The sequence below is a fragment of the Sus scrofa genome, chromosome 2, assembly GCF_000003025.6.
Source record: "Sus scrofa isolate TJ Tabasco breed Duroc chromosome 2, Sscrofa11.1, whole genome shotgun sequence".
Taxonomy (NCBI): Eukaryota; Metazoa; Chordata; class Mammalia; order Artiodactyla; family Suidae; genus Sus; species Sus scrofa.
The window spans coordinates 61,644,709-61,670,321 of record NC_010444.4 but is presented as its reverse complement, the minus strand read 5'-3'; the positions used below and the strand labels follow the sequence as shown (position 1 = coordinate 61,670,321).

General features: G+C 40.8%; 2 protein-coding genes across 2 annotated transcripts; one reads left to right on the top strand and one right to left on the bottom strand.

The window, feature by feature from the left end:
- LOC100524608 (olfactory receptor 1361-like) lies at window positions 837-4,410 on the bottom strand. Its single transcript, XM_003123458.5, has 3 exons — window positions 4,366-4,410; window positions 1,639-2,587; window positions 837-889 (listed from the first exon to the last, which is right to left on the bottom strand). Exons 1-3 carry the CDS (start codon window positions 4,408-4,410, stop codon window positions 837-839), a joined length of 1,047 nt encoding a protein of 348 aa, XP_003123506.5.
- Window positions 4,494-22,861, top strand: LOC100525329 (olfactory receptor 10H3-like). The gene is made up of 2 exons (XM_021085098.1): window positions 4,494-4,547; window positions 21,884-22,861. Exons 1-2 carry the CDS (start codon window positions 4,494-4,496, stop codon window positions 22,859-22,861), a joined length of 1,032 nt encoding a protein of 343 aa, XP_020940757.1.

Below are 25,613 nucleotides of genomic sequence, written 5' to 3'. Positions count from 1 at the left end.
TAGGAAGATGTGGTGTATATATAGACAATGGAATTCTACTCAGCCATAAAAAGGAATGAAATAATGCCATTTGCAGCAACATGGATTGAACTAGAGACTCTCACCCTGAGTGAAGTAAGTCAGAAAGAGAAAGACAAATACCATATGATATCACTTATATCTGGAATCTAATATAGGGCACAAATGAACCTTTGCACGGGAAAGAAAATCATGGACTTGGAGAAGAGACTTGTGGTTGCCAACGGGGAGGTGGAGGGAGTGAGATGCATGGGGAGCTTGGGGTTAATAGATGCAGACTATTGCCTTTGGAGTGGATAAGCAATGAGATCCTGCTGTATAGAATTGGGAACTCTGTGTAGTCACTTATGATGGAGCACGATAATGTGAGAAAAAAGAATCTATACATGTATGTGTAACTGGGTCAGCATGCTGTACAGTAGAACATTGACAGCACACTGTAAACCAGCTATAATGTAAAAAAAATTAAAAATCATTATATTTAAAAAAAGAGTGTTCAAAGAGGCTGGGCAAAGGTGGCTGTTGGAAGACATGTTTTTACAATCTTTACTTAGCCTCTCTGCTTTATTTTCTATGCTAAAAACTCCATCTGGTCCTGCTTTACCTTTACCCTGCTTGAAAAACAGTCGCAGTGCTGGTAAATAACTTAAGCTTAAGAACAAAGACCTAAAGGCATAAGTTATTCATGTGGTCAGCTGAATAAGGACATAACGCATTGTTCTAGGCATGTAGGACATGTGCAGATAGGCACGCTATTTGCATAGCATGATATGTCCTGTTAAAATAAGAGAAAGAGGAGCCTCATGGTCCCAGGGGATTTACGAGGGGTTGTTAGCGGGATATGCATCAGCAAAGAGAAAGAGGTGCAAGCCTAGTGTGGAAAGTAACATAATGTTTTTTTCTACCAAAGAAATCTTGGTTAGTCAATTTCGCTCCCGTTTTTGGCTGAAACGCCTTCCTGCGACCTCCCTCTCCTCTTTCCCTCTTCTCCCAGTAACAATTTGTTTCAAATTAGTCAACCAAGAAGAATGTGCACCCTGACCTGACCAATGGGAAGGGGACAGGTACATCACCTGCATTAGGGATAAATAGGGAGGGTCTTTCTTCTTTGTGCACACTTTTTGAGTACCCACACCCTTCTGCAGAAGTAAAGAGCCCTGCCAAGATCTCTCCGTGTTCATGTGTCTCATTTTCCGACACTGATGATCAGAGCCATCTCCCCAACACTAGGCATGCCAGGTTGCTTTAGATAGGCAAGCTGTCACATGTGGAAGCAAAATGGTGATTCTCTAGATGCTATTCATAGACAGCTGACGCCAGGCTTCCTCAGTGCTAATGATTGTTAAATGCCTAAAGGTCAGAATAAAAGCTTAACCAGCTACCAGCTATGTGACTTTTAAAATAATAATAATAAAAAACTATATCCTGCACCTATAGCCCCCTTCTCACTTGACACAATCCTAAAGAGCACAATAAAAGCAGTGTGGTTTCTTGAGGCAGCACTCTTTGTTCCTGAGACCTTGAATCCCCCGGTTCCCACCTTTGATTAAGATAAATGTCTGTGTCTTGTTTTATGTTAACTTTTTTTAAATTTCAGAGCACCCGTTCTTCAGCCCACACCTGCTGAGCTGGTCTCGGCAGCGTCCTTGCTGATAAGTTTCCTGAGGGCTCCCTTCAGATCTTGGTTTCTCAGGCTGTAGATGAAGGGATTCAGCACTGAGGTGACCATGGTGTACATCACTGTGGCTGCCATGTCCCTCTGAGTGGTATGTGTGGACACAGGGTTGAAGTAGACTCCAATAATAGTCCCATAGAAGAGAGACACCACACAAAGATGAGAGCCACAGGTGGAGAATGCTTTCCACCTACCCCGGGCAGAGGGCACCTTCCACACAGCCACAGCAATAGGTGTGTAGGAGGCCATGATGCACACAAAAGGGATGAGAACCCCTGAACCCCCAAGGACCAACACCAGTATCTTATTGACTTGTGTGTCAGAGCAGGAGAGATTGATCAAGGCATTGATGTCACAGAAAAAGTGTGGGATCCTATTAGAGCAAAAAGACAAGCGGGTCATCAGGATAGTGTGGACCATGGAGATGAGGTTGGCTGAGATCCAGGGTATCACCACCAGCAAGGCACATCGAAGAATGCTCATGATTGTCATGTAGTGCAGTGGGCAGCAGATGGCCAGGTAGCGGTCGTAAGCCATGGCCGAGAGAAGAAAGCTGTCGGCTGCCCCAAAGGCAACAAAGAAATACATCTGGGCCAGGCAAGCCGAGAAGGAGATGGTGCTGAGCCCACACAGGTGGTTCACAAGCACCTTAGGGATGGTGGTGGATGTAAAGCAGATGTCAAGAAGGGACAGGTTGCTGAGGAAGAAGTACATAGGGCTGTGAAGGTGAGGGTCTGAGACGATGGCCAGGATGGTGAGCAGATTCCCCATGCACCCAATCAGATACAGACTGAAGGACAAAGTGAAGAACATCTGCCTCTGCAGCGGCTGCTCTGAGAGTCCAAGGAGGATGAATTCAGAGACTTGGGTCTGATTGTCCATGTCCAGGCAGCTCTAAAGCCAGAAACAGGGGCATCAACAGTGGGAAGGAAACAGAGCCCCTCATTGCTGTGTCAAACCTATCCTTGAGGAGGCATCTCACTTAAAACACTCTGAGCCTCAGTTTCCTCATCTGTTACATGGGATGAATAATTCCATCTTCTTAGGATAGTTGAAAGGATTAAGTGATAAAAATATGTATTAGGGGACTAAAGCCATACCCGGCATGTTATATGGACAAATATTTTTATTTGCGGCAACTCTTAGTGATGCTGTTAAAATGAAGCATGATATGTTAATTAGCTTGATCGTGGCAGTTATTTCACAGTATTTACGCATATCAAAACATGAAGTTGTACATCTTAATTACATATAATTTTTGTTGATCAGTGATACCTCAAGGAAGATAGGAATAAAAGAAATAAAACCAAAACACACAGCCTAAATATTCCCGGGATTAGCTTTCTAAAATGAAAAGAAATAATAAAGAATGATTCAGGATATCAATTATGAAGCCAGAAATCCTGGATTTAAATTCCAGCTCTGCCACTTACTAGCTGTGGGTGGGATTTAGTCAAGGTACATAACCTTCCTGTGTCTTAGTTTACTCATCTGTAAAATAAGGACAATATTGGTTCTTGCTCCTTAGAGTTGTTGTGAATATGTGATGGGTTAATATGTAAAAGGCTGAACTTTATGCAATTTTTTTCTGAGAGATAAGATCTTTTAGTGGTTGAGAGTAAGGGCTCTGGGTTCAGACAGACCCTGTTTGCATGAGATCCCTGACATTGGAGGGAGTTATGCAAGCCAGTGACAGAAACTCCCAAACCCTCAGTTTCCTGAGATGACTAATTAGACAATGAATGTGGAGATCTATAAAAGGAATCTTTTAAAAAGTTGCTGTTCTGAAATGTTACAATGATATGTATCATTTATATCAGTCTCCTCACTTTGCTGTAATATTATGTACAGATTAATGATACACAAAGGTAGGTTATCTTCAAAGGGAGTTAATTTCACTCATTTAATGCCTCTTAACATTGGTGTTAAAGACAGTATTTCCACAAATTCTGGCCATATGTTTTAGGTGGGGCTTATATTATCCTGAGCCCCGCCTCGTAGGCAGGCCATTGACTTTGTATTAATCAGTTTAGGCTAAATCATACTGCAATGACACACAAGCCCAAATATCGGTGGCTAACAGCAATAAAAGCTTATTTCTCACTCAGGCTACATGTCCCTCACAGGTTTGCTATGGCTGTGCTACATGAAGAACTCACTTGAGGACTCAGGCAGCTGGAAAAACCTTTGTTAGGAACACTAACAGTTACTACAGTAGCAGGAAAGGTGAATTGTATCTTGACTCCTAAGAGATTCTGCCAGGGAATAACCTCCTCTCACATTTCAACAGCCAAACCTGGTGTCAAGGGGGTTGGACAGGTAGGAATCTCTCCCAGGGAGCAACAGTAAATATTCGTGAAATATAATAGACTCTCCAAAGTTTTCCATTCACTTTTCTCTTCACCTGAAGGCTGAGGTGAGAAGAATGCATGCATTTTTGTGTGAGGCAGTCTTTTTCCTTTTTACATGTCTTGACCCCAAGCTCAGAACCCAGGAATGCTGTTTACCATTGCAGTAAACACATGGTATGCCATCATTTGCTCAGAGTATACCCGAGGTGTGGAATATTTGTAATACAGATGGCAGGTGTCTTGAAGCAGGGATACTCTATGGTCTTCCATACTCTCTTACACTTTTTATTCAATGGCTGAATTTCTGGCTTCAGCACCCACCTCTCTCCAATCTTCTACTTGATTATCCCATTGCTTCCTGGACATCATTCCCAGACAACTGCCCCAGGCACTCCAGTCTCTTGAGATCCAAAATTGGCTGCCCCTCACCAGGGCTGCTGAGGTTGGCCATGGGAGTCAAGCATTGCACAATTCCATGGAGTGCACAACTTTTCACAATCAAGGTAAGGACTGCCCTTAACTCCTCTCTCACCTTTCACATCTCATCGATTTCTGATTTTTAAATTTTAAACATTGTCAGAACTCCCATTGTGGTACAGTGGAAACAGATCTGACTAGCATCCATGAAGATGCGGGTTCAATCCCTGGCCTCGCTCAGTGGGTCAGGGATCCAGCATTGCGTGAACTGTGATGTAGGTCAAAGGTTTGGCTTGGATCCTGTATTGCTGTGGCTGTTGCGTAGCCCAGCAGCTGTAGCTCTGATGTGACTCCTAGCCTGGGACCTTCCATATGCCGTGTGTGTGGTTCTAAAAAGCAAAACAAAAAAAATTTAAACATTGTCTTCATCTCTTGGAAGAAAAAATTCATCTCCAGAGTGATCACCTCAATCCAGGCCACGATTCTTTTCCCCCTGTATAGTCAGGCTTCCCCGGTCTTCCCATGGCTATTCTTGCCCCCCCCCACCCCCACAAGGCACACTGCACCATCATGACCTAGAAAAAAGGCAGTTGAGGCTCTTGTCCATCTTCACCCTTCTGTGACTCCCCACTGGTCCTCTTACTCCCAGACATCTTCAATTTTCATTTTCTTGGTTTTGTCTCCTGCTTTATGTCTTTTGCTCCTGCCTGTAATTCTTGTCTGGAAGCCTCTAACCTCCAGGTTCACCTCGCTTACATTGCCTTCACTTCTACAAGAATCCCTTTCCTGGTTCCCCCTTCTATTGGGTGGAGTCCAGGCATTCTTTGGGCACTACTGACGTTTGAGCCCTGATCATGTTTTTATTGGTGTGTGGACTGCCTTGTATATTGCTGTATGATGTTGAACACCATTCCTGGACTTGACCCACTGGATGCCAGTTGATCCTTCTTATCCCTATGTGTAAGGAGCAAAAACTTCTTGAAGAGTAGAAATTTCCCCCACTTGAAGATCACTGATCTAGGTTAAACCCTGCTGAACTATCTCCTCTCCACAGCTCCTGTACAAATCAACTAACTTTGAGCAGGACAGTGATGTTTATTCCATACAATCCACAATGAGCTAACTTCTTGACATGTATCATCCCATTTAACCCCCAGCCCTATCATAAGCAGATAGCTAGGGCTCCAAACCTGAATCCTGCATGGAACAAGGATCCAGCACAGGCTCTGATTCTGGTATCCACTCTCTTGATAACCCTACCCATCCATGAGGCTCTGATGCCAGGCACACTAAGACCTTATGGATAAAACTGATCAGAGTCCCTCCAACCTCTGAGAGGAAGTTTGGCGGGAGGGGAAGGTCTTCTCCAAGACCAGATCCACTGCATCTTGTCTTCCAGAATCACTTGACCAACAGCTACTGTACCTCTGTCAGATTCCAGGACCTCTCAGCCCCCTGTGTCCTTTTTTGAGGTTTGGGGCTGCTGCAGCCTCAGCTTTGTCTTGCAGCTGTGGAAGAGGAGCATGCCTTCTCGGGGAGCACAGCAGATCTACGCCAGCAGGTTTATACCTGACTCTCTGGCTTCTCAGTGTGACCCCCAGAGAACCTTGTTAGAGCAAATACAATTAGCTCATCCTCCCTAGTGGAGCCTTTGAGTCTAGCACCCCTGTGGGAAAAGGTTTTTATCCCAAAAGCATTGCTTGTCTTTAGATGTGTCTCTCTTGGTTGACAGAGGGATAACATGGTACTCAATTTTTCCCATGAAGAAATGTGGGATTTTATTTATTTATTTATTTATTTATTATGGATATACCCATGGCATATGGAAGTCCAAGGCCAGGGATTGAATCCAAGCCACAGTTCTGACCTATACCATGGCTGTGGTAATGGCAAATCCCTTAACCCACTGCACCACCAGGGTGGGGAACAAACCCTTACCTCCGCAGTGACTCAAGCTGCTGCAGTTTGATTCCTAACCCACTGCACCACAGTGGGAACTCCATGAAGTGGCTCTTAAATGTTATTCCTGTAAACAGTTACAATATATTAAGTATTTTCAACATGGCTGGATCTGTGAAGAGCAGGTAACATCCTAAAATTCTCACAAAGCTGGATGATGAAGAGAACTGAGAATTTCACTAGTCCATTATTCACGCAGCTTGAAGTGGCAGATCTCAGATTCAAATCTAGGTAATCTGGCTCCAGAAACAAACTAGTGAATGCAAATGACTCCGACCACACATAAAGAGATAATCATTCCTTTGCATGGCTAAACAATATTTCATTGCATTTATACACCTCAGTTGTTTATCCATTCATCCACTGAGGGACATTTGGGTTGTTTCCACCTTTTGGCTATTTTGAATAGTGCTGCTTGAACCTCAATGTAGATATGTTTGTTTGAGATCCTGTTTTCAATTCTTTTGTGTTTATAGCCATAAATGGAATTTCTGGGTCAAAGAGTAATTCTATGTTTCACTTTTGAGGAATTACAGAACTATTTTCTGTAGTAGATGCACTGTCTTACATCCCTACCAGCATGTATGATGGTTCTGAGATAGGCTGGGACCTGGACCCTTTATCAAAGTACTTGTACCTGGACAAACATCTCCTGGAGCAACAAGAATGCAAAGAAACTGGAGTTCCCATCATGGCGCAGTAGTTATCAAATCCGACTAGGAACCATGAGGTTGCAGATTCGATCCCTGGCCTTACTCAGCGGATTACAGATCCAGCATTGCCATGAGCTGTGGTGTAGGTTGCAGACATGGCTTGGATCCCGTGTTGCTGTGGCCCTGGTGTAGGCCTGCGACTACAGCTCCGATTCAACCCCTAGCCTGGGAACCTCCATATGCTGCAGGAAGCGGCCCTAGAAATGGCAAAAAGACCAAAAAAAAAAAAAAAAAAAAAAAAAAAAAAACAAAGAAACTATAAGGGACTAAAAATAACCACAGGCAAGTGAAATCAAGGCAATAATGAACAATAAAATACAAAAAGGCCACAAAAGAAATGCCATTTCTGAAATGCTGAAGCAAAATACTTCAAATGATCCCTGCACACAGCATCACCAAGGTGAATCCTCACAACACCCTATAAAGTGCAGTTCTGCTTTTATCTCTGTATTCCACCTAAAGAAACAGAGCTTAGGTCACTTTGACTGTGTACCAGCATTACACAACTAGAGCTGGGTTTAAATGCATGTATGAAAAATAAATAAATAAATAAATAAATAAATGCATATATGTATGTTGACGGCCAGGACACACGACTTTTGCAGTATCCCATTTTAGGTTATCACACTCCCCAAGGGGTCTCTTTGCCTTAAACTTCACAGACTGAGCACCTACTGCATGTTATGTGTTATATACTCATGGGACTTTCTGTCTTCATAAATTGGTTTTTCACCAAAGGGGAAACAAGCTCTGTAGAAACAAGTCACTTGATCAACACAAAGCTGGTTCCAGAGTCTAGTCTCAAGCTGCTGCAGACAATTAAGGTGCCTATATGGCATAGAGAGAAAGAGAACCAAACATAGGCTGGGCATTCAGAAGTGGTGCCATGGCAGTGGCAAGGACTGCACAGACTTACAATGGCATCTAAATATGATTACTTTTTCTTTCTAGCTCTGTTTCTCCTTCTGTAAGGCTAGTGAGGTCGACCAGTTGACTGTTTTGAATTGTGCTATGATTAGAGGATTTCTTTTGGAATCCTAATTATCAAAGAATGAGAATCTTGCTTTGATAGGACAAAATCATGTATGTGGTCCTGGCCAAAAAAGGAGTTATATTCTGCCTAGGATTAAGCCTTTTCACAGAAATGTGAACATTGGGGAAAAAAACGATACCAAGAATCACCAATCTGAAAATCGCATCAGGTGCTCTATCATAATCACAAGAAAGACTTCCTGTAGAGTGGTCACCCGGGAAAGTGGATCTGTGAGAAGAAGCAGATCCCTTGTCCCTGTCCCATCTACATTTCATCCCTAAGCCTGAACTCTAGGCCCCTTTCTTCCCTGGCTTCTGGGCACCAGAGGCATTGGTAAAGAATGAGTTCAGAGGGCCCAGCAATTCTTTTGCTGATGGAATGTCTGGCCCTATCCCTGCTCCCTTCTAAATTTCTGCTGAGCTGAGAAAACTTACTATTAATGTGCAATGTGAGCCATGGTATGCTTCCCCAAATGTCTAGATCCAAGGCAGCATAGGCCCACGTAGAGCTTGAATGAAAGGGAGGGCAAGACGACATCAGTCCATACTGGAATATACCTCAAACCTCTAGCTGTCTGTGCCTTCTCCCTGGGCCCTTTGTGGGCCACAGAGCAATTATTCTAATGGGGCCTTCAAGCCATTCATAGTTTACACCCCTCCCTCCATGTTCAGCACACCTTCATGCCTTTGCCCAGACTATTCCTTCTGCCATGAATGACATCAAGACATTACTTGGGAATAACTTTGTCCATCAAAGTTCTCCAGGTGAAATGATACCTCCTCTATGAACACAGTTTGATAGCTGCATCTCTCTGTGTCCTCACAGCATTTTCCATTATTTATTCATTCATAGAGTCAACAAATGCTTATTTAGTACTTATTTTATGTGGAAACATTCTAAGTGCTAGGATCCAGCCATGACCAAGAACAGTGGTGATATCTTTTTTCAGCTTCTTATGGTCAAGTGGGGGAAGCTGTCGTGTAACCAAAGATGACAGTTGTCAGAAGTGTGAGGAGGAAATCCTGGAGCCTGTGGGAGTTAAGTATAAGTTAAAGACTAGCCTTTGGATCTGAAGGTTTCTGGGGGGGAATGATTTATAAAGTGAGACCTAAAGGGTTAGTAGGTGTGACCCAGTAGATGTATGCATCTGGAGCAAGGGTTTCTAGGAAGAGGGAGTAGCAAGTGCAAAATTTCAGGGTGACAGAGGCATGATGCATTCAGGGACAATGGTATGTCTGGTGAACCTTAGAGAGTAGGATGCAGCTATGAAGGGGGGGGAGGTGTCTGGAATGTGAAGGCATGTAAATGGGAGGGACAAGAGTATGAAAACCATAAGGGCCACAAGAAGAGTCTTTTCCAAGAGCAATGGGCACCCTAAATATTTTAAAAATACATACAGAAAATAATTTTAAGATATTCCATGATGTGAACATATTCATAAACATTTGGGTTGTTTCCAGTTTTGGACTCCTACGAATGACATTCCTCTGAATAATTAGCACATGTCCTTTAGTGGATAATACTTATGTGTTGTTCTATTGTCTGTGCCTTACGTGCGTAATTGCTGAGTCACAGGGGAGATCTATAGTCATCTTTAATAGATAACTGCCAATCAGTTTTCCAAGGTGGTTGTACCAAGGAATTGGTTTCAAGCACAAGCAGCATGGTTAGGTTATTTTTTGTAGAGAGCTCTTTATGGCTGCTGTAAGAGAAGTAGGCTGCTGAGGGCAGGGAGGGGCATGGGAACCCAAGGAGTGGTGAAGAGAGGTGGGAGGAGGTAGGTGAGGGCATCCAGGACAGAACTAAGTGGCCAAACTTGAGGCTGATTACAGAGGTTGAGTGGACAGTGTTGCTGAACATTTATGGCATTAAATATGTGGCTTCTTTCTATACCAAGGATCCAACCTCCAACTCTCTGGACATCAACGATGTCCTACAAATCAGTTCTGACACTGACTATCTGGAGTTGGGGTCAGACTTCACAGGTGAAGGACTCAGTCCCACAAGACTTGTCCCACTTCAGATGCCAGTTCTCACTGGCTACAAAGTTGGAAGTTTGCACAACCCAATCCCACTTTCAGGTTCTACACGCTGCTAAAATGACTTGTAGACTTCAGGGAAGTCCCTTGATTGCTATTACCAGCTTACTATATAAGATACAACTCGGGAACAGAAAAATGGAAGAGAAACAGTGGGCAAATTCTAGGGGAAGGAGTTAGGACTATACATTCCTCTCCAGATGCACCACTCTCCCAGCTCCTCCATGTGCTCACCAAACTAGGAGTTCTCCAAATCCTGTTGTTTGGAGAGTTGCTATAAAAGTTTCATCACAGGGCCATGATTGATCACAGAATTGGCCGTTTGTGATTAACTCAATCTGCAGCCCCTCATCTCCCAGGAAGTCTAGGGAGTGGGGCTGGAAGTTCCAATCTGTTACTTATGCCTTAGTCTTTAATGAGACCAGCCCCCATCCTAAAGCTACCTGGAGGCCCCCAGCCACCAGTCATCTCATCATAAAAAAATACAGTTATCATTCCTAAGCTGAGTGTCAGGAACCATAGGAAAAAAACCAAAAGATCAAATGTTTTTATTTTGTCACAGCAGAGCATGTGCTAATATCAGGCTTTCTGGCTTGCATCACCAGGACAACATGAAAATGATAGAAATCGATTAAGAAGATAGATGAGGCTTTCCAGTGTGGCTAGAAATCATAGAGTACTTATATTGCTCAAGAGAAACTAATCGCCAAGACACAGCTCCAAATTATCCTTATTCTCGGAAGCCTTCCAACTGCCGTTACCCGAGGGCACAGCTCTGTATTCCCACTCTGGGCTCCTCTGGGTCCTGCCTTCCCTCTAACAGTACCTTGACCTCACAGGATTGAGGACATCCATATCTAGCCCTGTGTCCCCCAGGACTGGGAGATTTCCTATCCCCAGCAGGGGCTGCAGCCTCTGGGTGGAGAGAGGCAGCAGTGATGCTTTGTTGTGTATGGATAGCTGAAGAAGGAATTGGAAATTGCAGACCAGAAGGCCTCTTGAGGTCCCTCACAGCCTCTCCAGACTCTGAGGGCCGCACTTCCTGGTTGGTTTTTTGGAGAGGCTGAGGGATCAGCTTGCCAGAGCCTGCAGTCAGCATAAAGCACACTCTATCAGTTCCAAGAGACACTACATCTGATCCCACCCCTGCCTGTGGCTGCCGCTGACAGCCACAAGCAGGGAAACTTCTTCTGCCTTCCACTGCTGGCTGTTTCTTGGAAGAGGCGCCCAAAGCATAACAGGATTGGAAGAGAGAGGGTAAGAAGGTAGGATTGTATTGTTGTGAAAAGTGTTGCCCAAACTGGTGATGGAGTCAGAGAAGGGTAAAGGGGTATTAAAAGAGGATCTTAGTCTTGGGAGGCTGTCTGGGGTCTTCTCTATTTGCTCACTCTAGGTCCATGGTTCTTACCCAGCTAAGGTGCCCTTTGCAGTTCCTATGTCAGTGGTTCTCAGCCCAAGGTGGGCATTTGGACATGTCTTGATCATTTTTGGTTGTTAACACTTATTGTGGGGAAGGGATGCTACTAATATCAGTTAGGTTGAGTCCAGGAGTGCAGCTGAACATTGCACAATGAAAAAGAAAGCCAAGAGAGTTCCCATTGTTGGTTCAGTGGGTTAAGAACCTGACTAGTATCCATGAGGATGGGGGTTTAATCTCTGGCCTTGCTCAGTGGGTTAAGGATCTGGCATTGCTGCAAGCTATGGCTTAGGTCACTGATGCGGCTCAGAACTGGCATTGCTGTGGCTGTGGCATATGTTGGCAGCTGCAGCTCTGATTTGACCCCTAGCCTGGGAACCTCCATATGAAATGGGGCTGACCCCAAAAAGAAAAAAATATAGAGAGAGCCAGAGAATAATCTGACCCCAAAAATCACTAGTGCTAAGGTTGAGAAACCATGCTCCAGGTATGTTTGTTCTCAGCTGTTGTGTCCTGGGCTTGAACTTACCTTGAACCTTGAGCAGAGGCTTTAGGGGTGACATAGATGTGAGTTGAATGTACTCAGTCATGTGTGTAATGTTTACTTAGCAGCTGTGTCTGAGCCATCCTCTATGGCCAGAGGAAACAGAATTGTGCCCATCTGTCAGAGGAGTTAGGAGAACCCAGCCTAAAGAATCACTGTTTTTCCTCCAAGCAATAGGTGGAAAGCTGGACTGTGGGTATGAGGCAGGGGCTGGAGAAGAGAGTGGAGGATGGATCAGTCTCTTAGAGGGAAGTGTGTTGTGTGATTACCAGAGGTACTAAGCCCTCCACTAGGGTGAGAGACCATGAGTTTTGAATGAGGCCAATTGGTGACATCTAATAGAGCGTGCCACAAAACCCATCAGAAGAAGGGTTTCAAAGTCAATCTCAAAGTCACTGATAACCACATTTATAATGTATTTACTTAGAGGTAAACTCTGAGCCTTTTATGTGAATCCTCATGTACCCACTAAAGGAAGTTCTCTATGTACCCCTATTTTTTGGAGAGGAGGCTCAGAACTGGAAAGTTCTTTCTTTCTCCCATACCGTAGGAGCTGGAATTTGAACCCTGGGCCTGATGGCTGCATACTTTATATATGTATCAGAAAATTCTCTCTGGAAGCCAGAGCAGATTGGAAGCAAAAAAAGGGGATATAAGAAGATCCTGGGACTGCGATCTGAGGGAGAGGAGACGGAGCCATATAGATGGAGAAGAGTGAAGGAAACTGAGACATACTTAGTTGGGAAGGAGAATGCTGAGACGTGGGCATCAACTGTTTTCCAGTTGATGCCAGTGTCTTGATTTCTGGGTGGGGAGCTTAGGTGGTCAGAGGCTTTATTTTTCAGTCATAAAATGCAGTCTTCCTCACTCCAAAAAACATCCTCACTCTAGCCAATTTCCTCACTGTCTTGGTGACTCTGTCCTCCAAGTTCTAGGCTGACCCCTACTGTGGTCAATAATTAGAGACAGTGCTCTAGTGAGATTACTATGGAGTGCAATTATGGGGTACCCATCTCAGAGCCAAGGAGTTCAGCAGCTCTGGGTAGAAATATGGCTCAAGTTAATCATAAAAAATACATTTTTAATTTAAGATGGACTTTAGGTGCAGAGGTTTGAGCTATGATATTTCCAGTTTGCAAGTTTTGACCATAACTGGTTTGCACAAGGTCCTCTTATTTCATAAATTTATTCTCTTTCTTTCACCCCATTTCCTTTTTGTTAACAATTATTTAAAAAAATACGTACTGTGTGTGTTTAGGTTTGCATGTATTCTTGCAAGTTATGTATTGTTTTCTGTATGCATATAATTTATTTATTTTTTATATAATGATTTTAATTTTTTTCCATTATAGTGGGTTTACAGTGTTCTGTCAATTTTCTACTATATAGCATGGTGACCCAGTTACACATACATGTATACACTTTTTTCTCAATTTAAAGTTGATTTTTAATTTTTTAAACCAATGGGTTTTATTTTATTAGAGAAGTTTTAGGTTTACAGAAAAACTGATCCAATAGTATAGCAGGTCCCAACTTATCTCCTTTTCCTGCACACAGTTTCCTCTATTATTTATATTGGTACATTTGTTACAACTGATGAACCAATATGGATATAATTTACTTAAGTCCAAGTTTACATTAAGCATCACTCTTGGTGTGGTGTATTCTATGGGGTGACAAATATGTAATGATACATATATACTGTTCCAGTTTCATACAGACTGGTTTCATGTTCCATATTTTTAATTTTTTTCTTTTTTTAAAAATTAGAGTATGGTTGCTTTACAGTGTTGTGCATAGCACAGGGAACCATATTCATTCTCCTGGGATAGACCATTATGGGAGATAACATGAGATAAAGAATGTGTATATTCTTCTTCTATATTTTGTGTGCCCAAATGGAATTATGCTGGATAATCTTTATTTGTTCAACATTATTTTAAAAGTCTATTTATACTGCTATGTGTACATCTAATATCTGTTTGTTTCCATCTGTTTGGCGCTCCAGTGTCTGCATCTAACCCATCTGACCTGAATTATTCCCAATTGCGACAAGCAGTTTTTTCCAATTCCCCCTCTACAACAATGCTACAAAGGACATCCTCTTAGTTACTTCTTTATAAATAGGTTTGAGGAGAGAGATGGGTTTAGGATTAAATTTGCTGATGTACAGAGCTTGTATGTTCTGAATTTTCACCATTCTACCTTCTCACCAGCAGTACAGGAAGATTATTTTGCCCCATAGTCCAATCAACATGGACTTTTCTAATTTGGGGAACTGAATAGGTGTACAATAAAATTCCATTGCCATTTCCATTCTATCCCCATCTACCCCTCTTTTCCTGAGCATCTTTTCATTTACATGTAACTTCCTCTGTGATTTATCTGCTCATATCTTTTCCTCATTTTTATATTGAGGTTCCTACCTTCTTTTATTTATTCTTCTAGATCATATTTGTCAGGTTTTTTTTTTTTTTTTGGACAGGGGGATTTGGACATGCCTGTGGCATATGGAGGTTCCAGGGCCAGGGATTGAATCCAAGCAACAATTGTGACATATACCACATCTGCAGCAACAGTGGATCCTTAATCTTCTGTTCCACAGAGAGAATGCCTTATTTGTCAGTTTTACAAAATGCAAATTATCTTTTCCCAACTTTCCATCCACCTGATAATTTTACCTAAAATATCCCGCATGGGACCATAGTACTTAATGTTGATGTTTTCATGCCTTAAAAAAAAATCGCCTTAAATTCTGTGCCTTTAAAAATCACCAGTTGCTGCAAATGACATTATTTTGTTCTTTTTTATGGCTGAGTAGTATTCCATTGTGTATATGTACCACATCTTCCTAATCCAATCATCTGTTGATGTACATTTGGGTTGTTTCCATGTCTTGGCTATTATGAATAGTGCTGCAATTAACATGCAGATACATGTGTCTATTTTAAGGAAAGTTTTGTCAGACTTGTGGTTGCCAAGGGGGAGGGAGTGGGATGGATTGGGAGCTTGGGGTTAATAGATGCAGACTATTGCCTTTGGAATGGATTAGCAATGAGATCCTGCTACGTAACACTGGGAACTATGTGTAGTCACTTATGATGGTGCATGATAATGTGAGAAAAAAGAATCTATACATGTATGTGTAACTGGGTCACCATACTGTACAGTAGAAAATTGACAGAATGCTATAAACTAGCTATAATGAAAAAAAATCACTATACAAATTTGAAAAATCAACAAAGTAATTCTTTACACTTTCTCTATTAAACTTACACATTATATTTCATATTTATGTCCTGAATCCAAATGGTTTTCACCTTTGCAGTGTGGTCTTGAGTGAAAATTCAGATTTACTTTGCTTCATAACATGAACATTTTCCCACCACAAAGTAGTAAAAAATCCACCTTTTCCCTTTGATTTGTGCCACTACCTTTATCATATATTAGGTGTTGAATAATGAAGGGATATTTTCTTTGATATATAATCAGTTTTATCAGTATCTATGTCTATTTCAGGTTAATACTTAAAAAATGACTATGATTCTATAATGTGTCTCACTACCTGGGAGGCTTTATCTTTCTTATTTACTTCTTTTTTTCTGTAAGATTAGCATAGTTTTGCACTGACTTTATTTTTAGAAGGAATTTCTGGTTAGTTTTATCAAATTCACAGTTAATACACTGGAATTGTAACTGCAATTGCACTGATGGTATAATTGGGAGAAAAGTTGATCTCATAATATTAGCGCAACTCATCTGAGAGTGTAGACTGTTTTCATATATTCAGATCATCTTCTACATTTTTATTAGTGGTTAAAATTTTGTCTTTTGTGATACTGAATTTTTTGGTTAAATCCTAGGTATTTTATAAGAGAGGATTTCAAAGTATGAGATGAGGACCCCTAGGAGTCTTGGAGACACTTCCTGGGGGTCCATCATGTCCTAACTTTTCCAATTACATGTATTGATATATTTTAATCACATAATACAATTAAAACAATGTGTTCCCACAGACTAAATGTAGAAGCAGATATGAGCATCAACTTGTCTCCTACTAGGCAAACATTAGGCATATTTGCAAACATGTAAAACAAGGGCACACTTCTCACTAAATGTTTTTTGGAAATGTAGTTACTCTCACATAATATGTTATTAATATTAACACATAATAGGTTTATTATGATTATTTTAAATGTACTAATAAAGAAATATTTTTGAAGAGTCTCTGTTTTAATTTCTAATATGGTAAAAATAAATAGTTATAATTCACCTAAACAAAAGTCCTTTTAGGGCCTCAATAGTTTTTGAACATAAAGGGGTCCAAAGACCAAAATTCTTGACAGCTATTTCTTTATAGTTTGTGTCACTATTGGGAGTCTTCTCTTCATTTTAACTTAAATTATATACTTTGAATGATTATTACTGGTATAATACCATGAGAAATACTATGTTTTTTTTTTTTTTTTTTTTTTTTTTAAGGGTTTGATAATTTTTTTTTTTTTTTTTTTTTTTTTTTTTTTTATTAAATTTTATTTTATTTTCCCACTGTACAGCAAGGGGGTCAGGTTATCCTTACATGTATACATTACAATTACAGTTTTTCCCCCCACCATTTCTTCTGTTGCAACATGAGTATCTAGACATAGTTCTCAATGCTATTCAGCGGGATCTCCTTGTAAATCTATTCTACGTTGTGACTGATAAGCCCAAGCTCCCGATCCCTCCCACTCCCTCCCCCTCCCATCAGGCAACCACAAGTCTCTTCTCCAAGTCCATGATTGATTTTCTTTTCTGAGGAGATGTTCATTTGTGCTGGATATTAGATTCCAGTTATAAGTGATGTCATATGGTATTTGTCTTTGTCTTTCTGGCTCATTTCACTCAGTATGAGATTCTCTAGTTCCATCCATGTTGCTGCAAATGGCATGATGTCATCCTTTTTAATGGCTGAGTAGTATTCCATCGTGTATATATACCACATCTTCCGAATCCAATCCTCTGTCGATGGACATTTGGATTGTTTCCATGTCCTGGCTATTGTGAATAGTGCTGCAATGAACATGCGGGTGCATGTGTCTCTTTTAAGTAGAGCTTTGTCCGGATAGATGCCCAAGAGTGGGATTGCAGGGTCATATGGAAGTTCTATGTATAGATTTCTAAGGTATCTCCAAACTGTTCTCCATAGTGGCTGTACCAGTTTACATTCCCACCAACAGTGCAGGAGGGTTCCCTTTTCTCCACAGCCCCTCCAGCACTTGTTATTTGTGGATTTATGAATGATGGCCATTCTGACTGGTGTGAGGTGGTATCTCATGGTAGTTTTGATTTGCATTTCTCTTATAATCAGCGATGTTGAGCATTTTTTCATGTGTTTGTTGGCCATCTGTATATCTTCTTTGGAGAAATGTCTATTCAGGTCTTTTGCCCATTTTTCCATTGATTGATTGGTTTTTTTGCTGTTGAGTTGTATAAGTTGCTTGTATATTCTAGAGATTAAGCCCTTGTCAGTTGCATCATTTGAAACTATTTTCTCCCATTCTGTAAGTTGTCTTTTTGTTTTCTTTTGGGTTTCCTTTGCTGTGCAAAAGCTTTTCAGTTTGATGAGGTCCCATGGGTTTATTTTTGCTCTAGTTTCTATTGCTTTGGGAGACTGACCTGAGAAAATATTCATGATGTTGATGTCAGAGAGTGTTTTGCCTATGTTTTCTTCTAGGAGTTTGATGGTGTCTTGTCGTATATTTAAGTCTTTCAGCCATTTGGAGTTTATTTTTGTGCATGGTGTGAGGGTGTGTTCTAGTTTCATTGCTTTGCATACAGCTGTCCAGGTTTCCCAGCAATGCTTGCTGAATAGACTTTCCTTTTCCCATTTGATGTTCTTGCCTCCCTTGTCAAAGATTAATTGACCATAGGTGTCAGGGTTAATTTCCAGATTCTCTATTCTGTTCCATTGGTCTGTCTGTCTGTTTTGATACCAGTACCACACTGTTTTGATGACTGTGGCTTTGTAGTATTTCTTGAAGTCTGGGAGAGTTATGCCTCCTGCTTGGTTTTTGTTTCTCAGGATTGCTTTGGCGATTCTGGGTCTTTTGTTGTTCCATATAAATGTTTGGATTGTTTGTTCTAGTTCTGTGAAAAATGTCATGGGTAATTTGATAGGGATTGCATTGAATCTGTAGATTGCTTTGGGTAGGATGGCCATTTTCACAATATTGATTTTTCCAATCCAGGAACATGGAATATCTTTCCATTTTTTTACATCTTCTTTGATTTCTTTGATTAAGGTTTTATAGTTCTCGGCATATAGGTCCTTTACCTCTTTGGTTAGGTGTATTCCGAGGTATTTGATTTTGTGAGGTACAATTTTAAAAGGTATCGTATTTTTGTATTCCTTTTCTAATGCTTCATTGCTGGTATACAGAAATGCAACTGACTTCTGAATGTTAATCTTATATCCTGCCACTTTGCTGAATTTATTAATCAGTTCAAGGAGTTTTGGGGTTGAGTCCTTAGGGTTTTCTAGGTATAGAATCATGTCATCTGCATACAGTGACAGTTTGATCTCTTCTCTTCCTATATGGATGCCTTTGATTTCTTTTGTTTGTCTAATTGCTGTGGCTAAGACTTCCAAAACTATGTTGAAGAGCAGTGGTGAGAGTGGGCATCCCTGTCTTGTTCCAGATTTGAGTGAGAAGGCTTTCAGTTTTTCCCCATTGAGGATTATATTTGCTGTGGGTTTATCATAAATGGCTTTGATTATATTCAGGAATGTTCCCTCTATACCCACTTTGGCGAGGGTCTTGATCATGAATGGATGTTGAACTTTGTCAAATGCTTTTTCTGCATCTATTGAGATGATCATATGATTTTTGACTTTTTTTTTGTTAATGTGGTGTATGATGTTGATTGATTTGCGTATGTTGAACCATCCTTGTGAACCTGGGATGAACCCAACCTGGTCATGGTGTATAATTTTTTTGATATGTTGTTGGATTCGGTTGGCTAAGATTTTGTTGAGAAGTTTTGCATCTATATTCATCAATGATATTGGGCGATAGTTTTCTTTTTTGGTGGTATCTCTGCCTGGTTTTGGAATGAGGGTGATGGTGGCCTCATAGAATGTCTTTGGGAGTATTCCTTCTTCTTCAACCTTTTGAAAGAGTTTAAGGAGGATGGGCACCAATTCCTCTTTATATGTTTGATAGAATTCACCTGTGAAGCCATCTGGTCCTGGGCTTTTATTTGTAGGGAGTGATTTTATGACCTCTTCAATTTCATTTCTAGTGATTGGTCTGTTCAGTTGGTCTGTTTCTGCTTGATTCAGTTTTGGCAGGCTGTAAGATTCTAGAAAATTGTCCATTTCTTCCAGATTGTCAAACTTATTGCCATATAGTTGTTCATAGTATTCTCTTATGGTTTTTTGTATTTCTGCTGTATCCGTTGTGATTTCTCCTTTTTCATTTATAATTTTGGTGATTTGGGTTCTTTCTCGCCTCTTTTTAGTGAGTCTGGCCAGGGGTTTATCAATTTTGTTCACCTTTTCAAAGAACCAGCTCTTGGTTTTATTAATTTTCTCTATTGTTTTTTGAGTCTCTATTTTATTGATTTCTTCTTTGATCTTTACAATTTCCTTCCTTCTGCTGACTTTAGGACTTCTTTGTTCTTCTTTTTCTAATTCATTTAGGTGGAGGGTTAAGTTGTCAATTTGGGATCTTTCTTCTTTTTTGAGAAAGGCCTGGATTGCTATAAATTTCCCTCTGAGCACTGCTTTCGCAGCATCCCATAGATTTTGAGAGGTTATGTCTTCATTATCATTTGTTTCAAGATAGTTTTTAATTTCCTTCTTGATTTCCTCATTGACCCATTGGTTTTTTAGTAGCATGTTGTTTAGTCTCCATGGAGTAGGTTTTTTCTCTTTCCTTTTCCCATGGTTGATTTCTAATTTCATGGCATTGTGGTCAGAGAAGATACTTGAGATAATTTCTATGCTCCTAAATTTATTGAGATTCGCTTTATGTCCCAATATGTGGTCGATTCTTGAGAATGTTCCATGAGCATTTGAGAAGAATGTGTATTCTGATTTTTTTGGATGTAGTGTCCTGAAGATATCAATTAAGTCTAACTTTTCTGTTGTTTCCTTTAGGATCTCTGTTGCTTTATTGGTTTTCTGTCTAGAGGATCTGTCCATTGATGTGAGGGGGGTATTTAGGTCTCCTACTATGATTGTATTCTCATCAATATCTCCCTTTATGTCTGTTAATATTTGTTGTATGTATCTGGGTGCTCCTATGTTTGGGGCATATATGTTGATGATAGTAACATCCTCTCCTTGGATGGATCCCTTAATCATTAAATAGTGTCCTTCTTTGTCTTTCTTTATGTCTTTTGTTTTAAAGTCTATTTTGTCTGATATGAGCGTTGCAACTCCTGCTTTTCTGTCATGTCTATTGGCATGAAATACTTTTCCCCAGCCTTTCACTTTCAATCTATATGTATCTTTTGTCCTAAGGTGAGTTTCTTGTAGGCAGCATATTGAAGGTTTTTGCCGTTTTATCCACTCAGCCATTCTGTGTCTTTTGATTGCGGCATTCAGTCCATTGACATTTAAGGTGATAATTGATAGATGATTATTTATTGCCATTTGATCCTCGTGTTCCAGTTGATTCTATGGTTCTCCATTCTTCTTTTTTTTTTTTTTTTTTGGTTGGATGGTCTCCTGTTATTATCTGCTTGAGTGTATTGAGAAATACTATGTTTTTTGAAAGTTGATCTTGCCTTCTTCAGAATTGTACTCTTACTGTTCTAACATTGATCCTTTTCTCTCTTCTGGAGAGATGTTCAGGTCTCTTCCCTTCAAGTCCTTATGTATCTTTTTTTTTCTTTCTTTATAGCTCCACTCATGACTTTCAGTTTCACGTTAAAGAACATCAGAGACAGTGAGTAGCCTTGGCTTGTTTCTGATCTTAAATAATGCATGTATAGTTCCCCACCTAGTATACTATTAGCTAATATTTAGTATCTATTTTTATCCAGCTAAGAAAGTCTTCTTCAATTTCATGTTGCAAAAAGTCTTTTTCAAAAAGTCCTCAATAGCTATACATATACCAAATCATTATGTTGTACACCTAAAACTAATATACTGTTAAATGTCAATTATATCAGTTTAAAAACCATAAAATAGTAGTTGAACTTTAGAACACGATTCCTTACTTGATCAAAATAATTACATGATTTTTTTAAAGGTATGTGATGAATCACATGATGCTGCACCATCTTGTCATTTATGGGATAAACCAACATCACTTGATCATAGTTTGCTATTTTTACTATACCCATTTCCTTTGACTAGGTGATGTCTCATAATGGATTTTCAAATCCACATGGATAGGTAAAGCAGGACCATAATTATTTTTCTTACAAACATTCCCACTATAACCCTGGTCATCTATGTCTATCTTGATTATAAGCCTAAACATTTTATTTCTTTTTGATGGTTAATAAAAACCCAGGAGGCAAACTTTGCCTTAATCACATAATATACTAATATAATTTATCATAATCACAATGAATGGTAAGAACTATTATGATTTCCTCCATTTTACTGATGAAGATTGCATGACCCAGAGAAGTTAAGCAAATACTTATATAGTATAAAAGTCTTTAATTGCCATTTAATCTATGTTAGAGCCTATGTTTTAACCACTTGTTTTCATTCAGTTTCTGATCTCAACAGATGCAGCATCCTTGTCTGGTCAGAACTATAGCACAGTGTCTGAATTCATCCTCATCGGCTTCTCCAACTTCCCTCAGCAGCTCCTACCCACCTTCTTCCTGCTCTACCTGCTGATGTACCTGTTCACGCTGCTGGGGAACCTGCTCATCATGACCACCATCTGGAGGGAGCACAGCCTCCACACACCCATGTACCTCTTCCTGTGTGCCCTCTCCACCTCTGAGATTCTCTTCACTGTTGCCATCACACCTCGCATGCTAGTCGACATGCTCTCCGTCTACCGCTCCATCACTTTTGTGGCCTGTGCCAGCCAGATGTTCTTCTCCTTCACATTTGGCTACACCCACTCCTTCCTGCTCATGATCCTGGGCTATGACCGCTATGTGGCCATCTGCCACCCTCTTCACTACAACATGCTCATGAGCACACGTGACTGTGCCCGTCTTGTGTCCTGGTCCTGGGCTGGAGGTTCAGCTGTGGGGATGATGGTGACATTGATAGTTTTTAACCTCACCTTCTGTGGATCTAATGTGATCCATCATTTCTTCTGTCATGTCTTTTCCCTTTTGAAATTGACCTGTGGAAATGAGACATCCTCTCTCACCATCGTTGTGATCCTGGTGTGTGTCACAGCCCTGATGGGGTGTTTATTCCTCATTGTTCTCTCCTATGTCTTCATCGTGGCTGCCATCTTGAGGATCCCCTCTGCTGAGGGCCGGCACAAGACCTTCTCCACTTGTGTCTCCCACCTCACCATAGTTATTGTGCACTACGGTTTTGCCTCCATCATCTACCTCAAGCCCAAGGGCCCCCGTTCTATGGACAGTAACACTCTGATGACCACCACCTATACAGTCTTCACCCCCTTTCTGAGTCCAATCATTTTCAGCCTCCGGAATAAGGAGCTGAAGAATGCTATAAAGAGAAGCTTCCAAAGAGCTTTCTGTCCCCTAAGCTCCTGACCACAAGGGTTGTGGTAAGAAATATGATAGAAAAGTTGGGGATAATAATGTCTGTCTTCATAGAACTCTTACAGTGATTCAAGTATAAGAAAATACCCACACTCCACAGGAGTTCGAGTAGCTATTTGTCTTTATCCAATTTTCCCCCTTCTTGCATAGGCTCAAGTCATCATAACCTCTTATTCATACTCAGTGGGATGAACTATATCCCATTAACCATGCCTAAGAATGTGTTATCTATTTATAGGCAGGTGGGGAGCACCACATGGATGTGTCAGGACCCTGATGCATGTGCGTCTTCTTGAATGGACTAGAAAGAGAATACTTTGTCCCTCAGCCCCTCAAAATAAGAATAAACAAAACCTAAAGATAATAACCCTTCTGAATTGGCTGTTTTATGTATAAAGTAATGTATCTAATGTTTTATAATTATTACATTTTAATTATAGCAAAAGTACAAAGGAATATAAAGTATATATAAAGTATAAAGTATTTGATGCTGATAATGGTGTACTATTTATAATTCCTCACTGCACATTGTAGTGATGAGTCTAAGCGAAGTTTTTATGTTGAGTTGAATTGAGTGAACGATGTGAGAATGGAAAAGAGAGAGAGTGAGAGAACAGGCTAGTAGGAGTAGAGTCCTTTAAATAAATCTAATCATTCAATTGTGTTAAAAATATAAAATATTTGAGGTAAAATCTGGGAAAGAGAGAGGAAGGAGGAGGTTGGCAATAGGGCAATAGGGCAATATGCATAGGAAAAAGAGGAATAAAGGGAGGATTATAGAAGTAGGGATGGGTAGAAAGAGGGGGAGAGGGGAGAGACACAAAGAGGGATCAGTGATTTGGTAAGGATATAGGCATATAAAAAGGTATTACTATCTCCCATCTTATGGAAATCTTTCCCTTTTTTCCATGCACATAAATTTCAGCACAATAATTTCTCATTAGTGTGTTTCAGTTTCATCTATGTGAGGTGTGAAATGAAAGACAGAGTGCTGTCTCAAGATGGCAAAGACAGGTCAGAGCTACCTATGGGTACCTTCATTATGAAGAAGGGAAATGGTGGAGGTCACCAAAAATGTGACTTAAGGAAGTCACAGGGAACTTTATTTATTTATTTATTTTTTGTCTTTTTGCTATTTCTTTGGGCTGCTCCCTCAGCATATGGAGGTTCCCAGGCTAGGGATCCAATCAGAGCCATAGCCACTGGCCTACGCCAGAGCCACAGCAACGCGGGATCCGAGCCGTGTCTGCAACCTACACCACAGCTCACGGCAATGCCAAATCGTTAACCCACTGAGCAAGGGCAGGGACCGAACCTGCAACCTCATGGTTCCTAGTCGGATTCGTTAACCACTGCGCCACGACGGGAACTCCTAAAAAAAGAAAAATTGACAGAAGTCCTGAACAGATATTTCTCCAAAGAAGATATATGATGACCAACATGCACATGAAAAAATGCTCATCACTAATTATTAGAGAAATACAAATCAAAACTACAATGAGGTACCACCTCACACCAGTCAGAATGGCTATAATTTCCATTTCTTTGTACTTTATATCTTTTAGCTCTTTGTTAAATATTTCTTGTATCTTCTTGGTCTGTGCATCCTTTCTTTTTCCAAGATCTTGGATTACCTTTGCTATCATAACTTTAAAATATTATTCAGGTAGATTGCCTGTCTCTGCTTCTCTTAGTTTTTCTTAAAGGGTTTGATCTTGTTCCTTCTTCTGGAACATATTTCTCTTCCATCTCATTTTGTTGGACTTTCTGTGTTTGTGGTCTCCATTCCACAGGCTTCAGAATTATAGTCCCTCTTGCTTCTAGTGTGTGCCCCCTAATGGGTTCGCTGGTCTAGGGGCTTGTGCAGGCTTCCTAGTGGGAGGGACTGGTACCTAGTCACTGGTGAATTGAGCTGTGTCTTGTCCCTCTGGTGGGCAAGACCATGTCAAGTGGTGTGTTTAGAACAGGCTTGTGGGCTCAGGCAGACTTTAGATGGAGCTGTGTTGCTGCCCTGTTTTTGACTGAAGCCTGCAGACTGTTTCATGGGGCCACATCTTGGTGACAAAATGGTGATCCCTAGGAGAGCTCACAAAGATGAATTTTCCCTGGGAGCTGCTCCACCTGTTTCCTTGACACAAAGTGTGCCACAGCTGACACCGCCTCCCCAGGAGAATCTCAGGTACCTGTAGGTTATGTCTAACCCAGGCTACTAGAGTGTCACTGCTTTACCCTGGATCCTTGTGCACATGAGAAACTGTGTGCATCCTCCAAGAGTGGAGTCTCTCTTTCCCATAGTCCTCTGGTGCTATTGTACTCAAGCACCACTGTCCTTCGAAACCAAAAGCATTGAGGGCTCTGCCTCTCAATGCCATACCCCGAGGCTGGGGAACCTGATGTGCGGTTCAGAACTCTCATTCCTATGGGAGAATCTCGGTGATATTGTTTTCCAATTTGTGGGTTGCCTATCTGGTGAAAATGGGATTTGATTATATCACAAAGCACCACTCCTACAAAGTTGTAATGGCTTTTTCTTTGTCTTTGGGTGTAGAATATCTTTTTTTGCTAAGTTCTATTCATTTTTGTCATGATTGTTCAGCAGTTAGATGTGATTTTAGATGTGATTTCATGAGAGGAGGGGAGCTCAGGTCCATCTACTCCACCATCTTCTCTCCAACCACCTCTATGTTTAATTTTTAAAAAGATTCCAGACTCTTTCCTAAAGTGGCTGAACAATTTTGCATTC